This window comes from Saccostrea cucullata, unplaced genomic scaffold (assembly GCF_032062105.1).
Source record: "Saccostrea cucullata isolate Sc308-1 unplaced genomic scaffold, CSIRO_AGI_Scuc_v1 ctg133, whole genome shotgun sequence".
Taxonomy (NCBI): Eukaryota; Metazoa; Mollusca; class Bivalvia; order Ostreida; family Ostreidae; genus Saccostrea; species Saccostrea cuccullata.
Genome location: NW_026935574.1, coordinates 242,315 through 252,973, shown reverse-complemented (window position 1 = coordinate 252,973; position 10,659 = coordinate 242,315). Strand labels below are relative to the sequence as shown.

Sequence of the window (10,659 nt, the reverse complement as noted above, 5' to 3'; positions counted from 1 at the left end):
GAGGACGCACACTGACAGTCTGACTTACTGAGATGCAAATAATGAAATAATTGTAAATTTATTAAATACCTTGTATGAGGACAGAGGTAAATATTAGAACCATACCCCTTTTTAATGACTTTAAGAATTCAGCAGTTGCGGAGTCAAACGTACTAATGCAACAGTACAGGACTGGGACATTTGTTTCTGATACTAAATTTTAACACCATACTTTAACCCGGGTTCTTGATGCTTATTATACTAGTTAGTAAATATAGCAACTTCTATAAAAATTACAGAATATCCGATTTTGAGAACATTCTCCCCCAAAATTGGAGTGATTATTACACTCACTGACTCAGAGAAAATTCTCTTCTGAGGCAATTTAGCAAAAAAAAAAATAGTCAAAAGCTTGTATGACATGCATATGTTTATTTAAGAATTGAATTAAATTTCAGAAAACAAAGACATGAGCTGGCCCATTGGTTCCTTATGTCATGGGCATATTTCAAAAAGGGCATTTAATCATTTCATGATACATGTTAAGGACATTGGCAACGTTTCTGGTTTTCGTATAGAATTTTTCAAGATTTTTTGAACAGGTTTAATGGTACCAAACATGTTCAATTCAGGTCCTTTTTACCCATCAAGCCAGCCTTCCTTTAACGATTTTGTCAAATCAATGTTTTTACAATTTTCAATGCATTTCCTATGTAAAATGTTGATAAAATGGGCCTATATTATTTTTAACCATACGTTTTCTCTAAAACCCATTTATTTCATAAGGTTTATACATAAAACACATTGTTGAAACCTTATTTCCGATGACATGCATATAACTTGGCTGAAAATGCGAATATTGAAACAAAACACAGAAATACTAGCACTGTTCTTTAATTTTGAGTTACTTCCCTTTACTGTAATAACATCCAAGAGAGTGGTTGTTTGTTTCTATTCTATAATTCACTTAACTGGAAACGAACTGTTAAAAAACATTTTTGCAAGGATTTATAGTAACTTTTTAATGGTGCATCATTCACATAACCTATGGAATCGTTCTCATTCGGTTAGCTATCAACACTTTCAGCATAATTATTTCACATCTTTGCACTTCCCAGCAATCATTTACCTATTCTAAATGACGACCTGTTAACTGTCTGCCCCCTCAACACAATGTAAACAAAACCCAGCGCTGCTTTTCTTTTATTACTGTAGAGTTGAATATATCCGATAGAAAAACACACGTGCTTTTGTTTACCTCTCAGTCTGTTACAATGCTTTCTTTGTTTTCAGCGCCTAGTGCTTTTTTTCATAAGTAAAGAAACCTGGGTATAAACCTTTTTTCTCCGGAAACCCTTCGTTGCCAATGACCTTAACAGAGTTCTTGTGGACCGACTACTTTGCGTTCTGAGTTAAAACCGACTAAATTGTTATAACCAACTTCAACTTCAACTTTCAATTGCTTTTCTGTATCATGTAAATTGGCTTCTTCGATGAACACAATTATGTGCCAAACATTGGTGAACTGTTAAAACAAGTTTGTTGATGGCACTAAGGTAACCTAAGCCTGGTAATAAAATCAAACTAGATTAAAAACTTATGAAGAAAATTGACCACCTCAAGAATTCAAAGAAAATTGTTATACAATAATCGAATCGTCATTAAGTGTGCAGTGTTTATGATGATGCTGGGTGCACAATGTAATGATAATAAAATTCAACTACAGTTTTCATCTTTTTATTGAATTTTTTTGGGACTGATAGGTTTCTGTCTTGACTGACAAACTTCACATGTCAGTCAGTCCAGAATGACTGACAGCAGAAAAAAAGATTTCAAGAACTCTGGATAAATATTGAATAATATGCAGGTGTGAAAAGTTTGAGTTCATGTACTACTGGCAATAATCTATGTCATTTATTTATCACTTCTGACACATAAACAGTTTGCGATATTTAGTATTGTTGTCACGTAATGAAGTATGATACTTTCTTTACTTTGACTTCATTGTAGAGAAATGCTCATGATTGACCTCATCCATGCTAGTTCTAAGATTTACTTTATTAATGGACTGACAATACATGTGTGAGTGACAAAATTGAGTGATCAATTGAATGTTCTCTTGCAGACATGTCTCGTTTTGATGTGGAGAAGTTTGACACCCCACCAGATCCGGAGCTGGTCTGTTGTATTTGTCAGTGTGTGTTGGATGGCCCAGTAGAAAGCCCATGTCGCCACGTCTTCTGTAAAATCTGTATAGAGACGTGGCTGCGTCACAACAGGAACTGTCCAACGTGTCGCCATCGACTGAAAAAAAGACATCTTAAACCAATCCTTCCCATCGTACAAAACATGTTAAACCGTTTGTCGATGTTTTGTGATTTTAGAATTAATGGCTGTCAAGAACGAGTGACTTTGGAGATGTACGACAAACACATCAATGAGTGTGACTTCAAAATGATGAATTGTAAATACGAAAAATGTTTTGAGTCAGTTTTACGCAAGTTTCTGAAGAAACATGAAGAAGAGGAGTGTGAACACCGAGAGAAATTGTGCACCAGGGTGTGTGGCTTGATGATTCCTGTGAGAATTTATGAAGGTCATGACTGCATCGAAGAACTAAGGAAGTACTCCTTAGGTATGCCTAATTTTATGCTATTTTATCTTTTTAAAGGGACATTCTGTTAAATTTTATTATGGAAAGTTATTGAAAATATTTAAGTCATGGAATGTGAAAAGATCTTGTCTTGGTTAAATATTTTTAGATTAATCTTTATATTCATCACTTAAAATATTAATTTTTTGTCCAAAAAAATAATGAACAATGACTTGTAAAGTATTTGGTTGTTTATTTTCAGAACAATATTCCTTAGTTGATACCCTGAAGAAAAAAGTAAATGAGCTGAACGCCATGACTGAGAAATTAAACCAACAAATAGAGGCACTGAGACGAGAGCATGGTAGAAGTCCATCATACGATTTCCTCATGTCATCAAGTGAGAGTCCATATTCGATGAGTTCGTATGATGACTATAGCCAGTACAGTGACAGATTCTCCGACCCAGAAGACAGACATCATGGGATGACTTTTGAAGAATTTGACCGTGAGGACAGAAACTTCTGGAGAAGCATGCGGGACTTTGGAGATAGTCCGAGGAGGAGGAGAAGACGATACGGGCGGGGGGATCAGAGAGATGCTAGAGAGGACCATTCTGGAGAGATAGATGTTGTTAACACTCCCCCTAGATCCCCCTCCCCATTTAATGACCAGGACGAGAGTGATGTAGAAGTAGATGTAGTGAATGAGTCTGATGTGGATAGAAATAGTCGGCGACATGAAATCTACTCACCCCAGTCTTCTCACCGTGGCAGACACTGGAATGACGGCTCGTCTGAAAGGTCTTATCACTCACGATCTTATCAATCCAGGCGATCCTCGCGGGATAATTCCAGAAGTTCTTCTCGAGAATCCCGTTATAGCAGACACAGTTTATCAAGAAGCAGGAGCTCAGACAGAACCCTGAGGAACCGTAGCTGGAGCTCTCACCATAGTGATAGATCGGAACACAGTGAATTCAGTACTCCAAGTCGATCATTCCGATCCTCAAGAAGTACAAGTCCAAACTCTATTCTATCTGGTGAATCTAGTTTGTATCACTTTCGGAGGAGACGTACATCTAGACGCTTTATTTCATCTTCAAGATCCCGTTCAAGATCTTATTCAAGATCCCGTTCAAGATCTCGATCAAGCCATTTTTCACCAGATTATTTTTCCTCTAGTCCTACTTCACCAGATAATTTTCACTCCAGAAGTCATAGTTACTCTGACAGAAGTGAATCAAGCCACAATTCAGATAAAGATGGAACAGACATAGAATCTGATAATGACAGTTATGTCTCAAGGACAAGCCCCAGATTCTCCCATCAAGAAGACCTAGACTACAGAAACCAAACTGGAGGGGATTATGACAGGAGAGAAATACAAAGGAACAGGAGGTCATCAGACCAAAGTGAGGAATTAGACAGTAGTGATGATACACATCGTGCCACCAGAGAATGGTTGCCAAGGAGGAGGAATTTCAGAGAGTCACCTGAACAGCATGAGAGAGGAAATAGCTCCCGGGATCAGCCTGAACAAGACGAGAGAGGAAATCACTCGGGGGATCGACTAGAAGAACATCAGGGAGAAAATCCCTCCAGGGATCAGCCAGAACAACCTCAGAGAAGTCACCTCCCTGAGAGGCCTCGCACAAGGTCACAGCAGACGTCATACAGCAAGGAGGCATACTCTCCAGAAAAATCTGCTGCTAAAAGATCGCAGAGTGACAGCGGCTTTGGAGAGGGAAGCTTAAGTAGTACTGAAAATGTCCAACCAAGATCAGCCTCCAAACGAAAGAGAACAGAAACTATAAGTTCCACCAATGACAGTGACAATGGTGACAGCAAACGAAGAAAAAAAGAACAAACTTCAATGGGGCTCTCCTCATACCACACCACCACAACAGAGCACCAATCGCGAGGTCAAATGTCAAATTCTTGGTGTGGAACTAGTTCTGCAGAACACCAATCAAGAAATCAGCGGTCAAATTCTGCCACTGAGCACCAATCTAGAGGTCAGAGGTCAAATTCTAAGCAGTGTACAGTGACATCACAGAGAGTGTTTCAAGACACGAGGTCCGAGTATTCTGGACTGGATACAGAGAACTACAACTCAGACACGGATTATACCTGGGAGCCTGGGACCTCCCCCGAGGACAGTGATGTAACCTCCTCCTCAGTGTACGACACAGGAAGTGACTACGAGGTGCTGGTCCCTAAATCAGCGGGTCAGCTCCTGTCCGAGTACGCGTCTGATGAAACAGACGAAAGCTGGAACCCTGAGTCTCCTAACTGACACAAATCACCACAGGAAACTGCTGCCAACTGACACAACTCACCACAGAGAACTGCTGCCATGTAGTCAGATTGCTGTCTGGTGGTTCATTTGGGAAGCAACTCTATTAAACTGTTGTTAAAAATTAAGTGTCTTTTTTTTTTAAAAGAAAATGGTGGTTTTCTTTACATTGGATGTACATGAGGTTGTTGTATTTTCATTATAATTTGCCATCAGTGTTTTCTTACTGGCAAATTAATGAATGAAAGCAGGTGATAAATATCTGTACTGTTATAGAAAAACAAGTAACTGGTGAAATTAACATAAATTTCACTTTAGTATTTACATTCCTTGATTTGTGTAAGAATTTCAATATTTACAAATAACGTACTTCACATATTCTGTGTTAATTAGTTGGTTCTTACTGTTTTTTTTGTAAAATTGTTTTTGCTGTGGTATTGAATTCTTTTGGAGAATTTAGATTTACTTAATTTGAGAGAAGCTTAAGATTTTTATTTTCTTAACAAAATTATATCTCGAAACAATCTAATTTGTTATGTACTTAGTTTATGATAAGTTTTTTAAAGGAAGATTTTGTTATATACTTCAATCTCTACAATTATGAAATCTATTTGGTATATACCACAATTTACACTTACAAACAAAGACTATTAAGTATTTGGTATATACCTCAAAAACAATATTTAGTGTTTATCTCAGTCTTAACACTCGCAAAGACAGTATACACATCAACCTCGATAACTGTACTGTTCTGTAAATATAAATAATGTATGTCAACATAAATGTAATTTGTTAAATGTTTGATGAAAAAATATTCAGGAAAACTGTGAAAAGTTCTTTTTATTTCATATTTTTGTTGAACACATTAAAATAACATTTTTAGAGAATTTCATTTGGCATATAGCATCTATGGGTGAGAGCAAAAATTTTGAATTTCGCTCTGGGGCCTTAGGGTTGGGCAAAAACCACTAAAATTAGTGCTCTTTAAAAATCTTCTTCTTTAGACATCAAGCAGTCAAACTGTTGGTATGATTGTAATCAGGACTGAGTCTTCTACCAAAATTGTGAAATTCATGGCATAAATGTCAGGGTTTCTAGTGCTAGGGCGGGGCTAAATAGATATATCAAAATGTATTATTTCTTTGAAATTCTTGCTCATTGTCCTGGGCATTAAATAAACTAACCAAGTGCATAGTTGAGTTGAAAATGACTGCCTCGTCCAAAATTGTGAAGTTAATGACCCCAGGGTCAGGGGTTCTAGTGTTAGGGCGGGGCTCTATTGATTATTATAGTGAAAATGCAATAATTCTTTGATATTCTTCTTTTCTGTTTGCGAGCATTCAATAAACTAACCAAGTGCATAGTTACGTTGAATAAGACTGCCTCTTCTAAAATTGTGAAAGTAATGGCCCCAGGGTCAGTGGTTCTAGTGGCAGGGCGGGGCTATATAGATGATATAGTGAAAATGCATTATTTCTTTGATGTTCTTCTTTTCTGCTTGTGGGCTTTAAATAAACTAACTTAGTGCATAGTTATGTTGAATAAGGATGATGCCTCTTCTAAAATTGTGAATCTAATGGTCCCAGGGTCAGGGGTTCTGGTGCTAGGGCGGGACTATATTGATTATATAGTGAAAATGAATTATTTCTTTGAAAATCTTCTTCTTTGCTCCTGAGTATTAAATAAACTAACCAAGTACATTTTGTTGAATAAGACTGTCTTCCAAAATTGTGAATTTCATGACCCCTGGGTAGGGTGTTCATTGTTAGGGTGGGGCTCTATTGATTATATAGTGAAAATGCATAAACTCTTTAAAATTTTATCTCACACAAACCAATGAACTATGTACATAATTATGGAAATGTAAATATATAGTGAAAATGCATTCTTTGAAAGTTTATCATGTTATTAAATGAGGTATATATTTATGACAAAGAACGCTGCTTCTTCCAAAAATGCTTAATTTTCTGGGCCCTGGGACAAAGGTACTTGGGGGGGGGGGGTCTGAAAATGATTTAATGCTTTGAAATCTGCACTTTGGTACTAATCAACAACATGATGAAATAAAATTTCTAAAATTTTGAAAGATGTGGCCCCAGGGTCAGTGGTTTCTGTGGGATGGGGTGCACAACTGATAATGATAAAGTGGAAATGCATTTTCTCTTTTTTACTGTGATCTACATGTACCTCTGGGTATTACGAACCAAAGTAAGCATGCTGAGTGCATAATTATGATAAGCAATGGTGTCTTCAAAATTTTGAATTCCATGGCCTCTGGATTAAAACATGAATAAAATTCAATTGTTGGAAAGTTGTTGCATGATACTCAGGTGACCTATAAGGCCCATGGGCCTCTTGTTGTTGAACACATTAAAATAGAGAACATATTTCCTAGAGCTGCGCTCTGTGAGAGAAAGCTCTCTGTTAGAGAGAAGAAGTTATTAAAGGAATAACTCTTATTTTTTCAATTTCATGATTTGATCAATCGATTGGCTTCCATGATAATTTGCATAAATGCTGAAGGCGTTTATGCATGAAATTATAACACAAGCCAATTGATTGATCATTGTCATGAAATCGAAAAATAAGACAGTTATTCCTTATATTTACATGTATAACTGTTACAAGCCCTGCTTCTGTCTAATTTCTCTGCAAAAAAATGTGCTTTAATCTTTGATGTTAAAGTACATTAGCTATTTGTAATTTTATCTCACACAAAGACATTGGAAATGTAAATATAAGTGTATAAAGTTTATCACGTTATTAAAAGGTTTGACCTTCAAATTCTGGTAGAGGCCAATGTACATTGTTCAGACAGTATATATGTCTGACAGACCTAGAGAAAGGATTTATGTATATCTGACATCAAACTGTGGAGTGATCATGACATCAGACCCTAGACAAGGGATCAATGTATATCTGACATCAGACCAAAAGAAGGGATCAATGTTTACCTGACATCAGACCCTAGAGGATTAATGTATATCTGACATCACACCCTAGAGAAGGGATCAATGTATCTCTGACATCAGACCCTAGACAAGGGATCAATGTATATCTGACATCAGACCCTAGACAAGGGATCAATGTATATCTTTCAGACCCTAGAGAAGCTATTCTGACATCAGACCCTAGACAAGGGATCTTGTATATCTGTCAGACCCTAAAAATATTATCTCTGACACCACATCCTGTATATCCATCACACCCTAGAGAAGGGATCAATGTATATCTGACATCACACCCTAGAGAAGGGATCAATGTTTATCTGACATCAGACCCTAGAGATAGGATCAATGTATATCTGACATCAGACCCTAGACAAGGGATCAATGTATATCTGACATCAGACCCTAGACAAGGGATCAAAGTATATCTGACATCAGACCCTAGAGAAGGGATCAATGTATATCTGACATCACACCCTAGACAAGGGATCAATGTATATCTAACATCAGACCCTAGAGAAGGGATCAATGTATATCTGACATCAGACCCTAGAGAAGGGATCAATGTATATCTGACATCAAACCCTAGAGAAGGGATCAATGTATATCTGACATCAGACCCTAGAGAAGGGATCAATGTATCTCTGACAGTAAATCCTAGAGAAAAAAAAATCAATGTATTTCTCACACAATGATTTTTTGACATCAGACGTTTGAGAGGGATCAATGTATTTCTGACATCACACCCTAGAGAAGGGATCAATGTATATCTGACATCACACCCTAGAGAAGGGATCAATGTATATCTGACATCACACTCTAGAGAAGGGATCAATGTATATCTGACATCAAACCCTAGAGAAGGGATTAATGTATATCTGACATCACACTCTAGAGAAGGGATCAATGTATATCTGACATCAAACCCTAGACAAGGGATCAATGTATATCTAACATCAGACCCTAGAGAAGGGATCAATGTATATCTGACATCAGACCCTAGAGAAGGGATCAATGTATATCTAACATCACACCCTAGAGAAGGGATCAATGTTTATCTGACATCACACCCTAGACAAGGACTCAATGTATATCTGATCTCACACACTAGAGAAGGGATCAATGTATATCTGACATCAGACCAAAAGAAGGGATCAATGTTTACCTGACATCAGACCCTAGAGAAGGGATCAATGTATAACTGACTTCTTATTTATGCTCCCTTCATCGAAGATTTGGGTGTATAAAATTGTTGTCTTGACAGTCCGTCTGTATAACTGTTTGTCTTCAATTTCTCTGCAAAAACTTTAATCTTTGATGTTAACAACTTTGGAGTGGAAGGCTTTCATTTTTTCACAGGTGTATTCCTTGTGACGAGATCTTTCTTTAATTACCACTAAATTTGACCTTAGTCACCTTGAGCTTGGAGTTTTGACCAACTTTTACCAAAAATTACTGAACTTGAACCATAGCCATAACTTATGAATAGTTTATGTTGGGCTTCATACTTTACACGTGTTTTCACTGCGACAAGACCTTTCATTGTATTTAAAAATATTTGACCTTGACCTTAGAGTTTGGCCCAATTTTTAACCTTGACCATAACTATTGAACCGTTGGTACAAGGACTTTTATATTTCAAAGGTATATTCCTTGTGACAAGACCCTACTTCGGATACCAATAATTTTTATCTTTTGACCTAAGAGTTTGACCCACTAAAAACTTTAACCATGACCATAACTTTTTAACCGATAGAATAAGGGCTTTCATATTTCTTATAGGTGTATTCCTTGTGACAAGACCTTACTTTGGATACCAATAATTTTTATCTTTTGACCTATAAGAGTTTGACCCACTTATAAAACTTTTTAACCTTGACAGTATCTTTTGAACCGTTAGTACTTGGGCTTTCATATTTCACAAGTGTATTCCTTGTGATAAGACCTTCCTTTGGGTACTAAAAATTGACCTTAGAGTTTAACTTCCATTTGAGAAATTTCAACCCTCGCCATAAGCTGCCATACGGGGGCATTAGTGTTTTACAAACACATCTTGTTCTATCCAGGAAATGCCTAGTCTGACATGACCTTGAACACTTATCAAGTATTTATTTTGCTTTTATTTATTAATTCTGTTGATCATTGTTAACACTAAGTTTAATTCTGTGACAGGTGCCCGATTTTCTACATTCAATAAACTTTCCTTTAACCTGTAGTTTTGTAAATCAAAATATTGGTGTCCGAGCTATTGAAACCGATAAGGCCCGCTTAATATCCGCTGTCCAGCTCTCATATATCCTGTATCAACAGATTATCGCTAATATTTAATCTTAAAAGAAGGACATTTTTCATTTTCATTTGAATAAATAATACAATGATGGTGGTCAGATTCACCACAATAGGCAACGATACAGCTGTGTGCAACATACTGAAGAGAAATGAGATTCGCCATATGTTTTACTTTGATCCTCATTCTATTCTGTGTATCTTTTGGGGGAAATTCTAATTCAGGTATACCAGGTAAGAATAGAAAAAATACTGCTGATACATGGTGACTCTTATCAAGCTAGGTATGTTTCTAAAAATATATAATGTCTAATTTGTATAGACAAGTCTTGTAAAAACTTTCAGACAGGTTTAATTCTAGATTACACAGTATATGATTTTTTTTATTAAGAAAAGAAATCAACGCGTTACACTTTATAGTCCCCCCCCCCCCTTTTTCTGTTTCATTTTGATTTAAATTTCAAGATTATAAAGTTTAACTCAAATCATCACAACAGTATAGTATATTTTAGAATAGCAATTTACAATCAGAAAAATGAGATTGTTGATTGATTG

At 36.5% G+C, this 10,659-nt stretch overlaps 1 protein-coding gene across 1 annotated transcript; it reads left to right on the top strand.

Annotated features, from left to right (window-relative positions):
- Positions 1 to 15: 15 nt before the first annotated feature.
- LOC134243319 (uncharacterized protein DDB_G0287625-like) lies at positions 16 to 5,653 on the top strand. Its single transcript, XM_062725577.1, has 3 exons — positions 16 to 86; positions 2,105 to 2,614; positions 2,835 to 5,653. Exons 2-3 carry the CDS (start codon positions 2,107 to 2,109, stop codon positions 4,868 to 4,870), a joined length of 2,544 nt encoding a protein of 847 aa, XP_062581561.1. The 5' UTR covers positions 16 to 86; positions 2,105 to 2,106; the 3' UTR covers positions 4,871 to 5,653.
- The last annotated feature ends 5,006 nt before the right edge of the window (positions 5,654 to 10,659 follow it).

Coding starts and splice junctions, on each gene's coding strand:
- LOC134243319 (XM_062725577.1), top strand. CDS start 2,107: ATGTCTCGTTTTGATGTGGAGAAGTTTGACACCCCACCAGATCCGGAG. Junction 2,615..2,834: donor ACTAAGGAAGTACTCCTTAG/GTATGCCTAATT, acceptor GTTTATTTTCAG/AACAATATTCCTTAGTTGAT.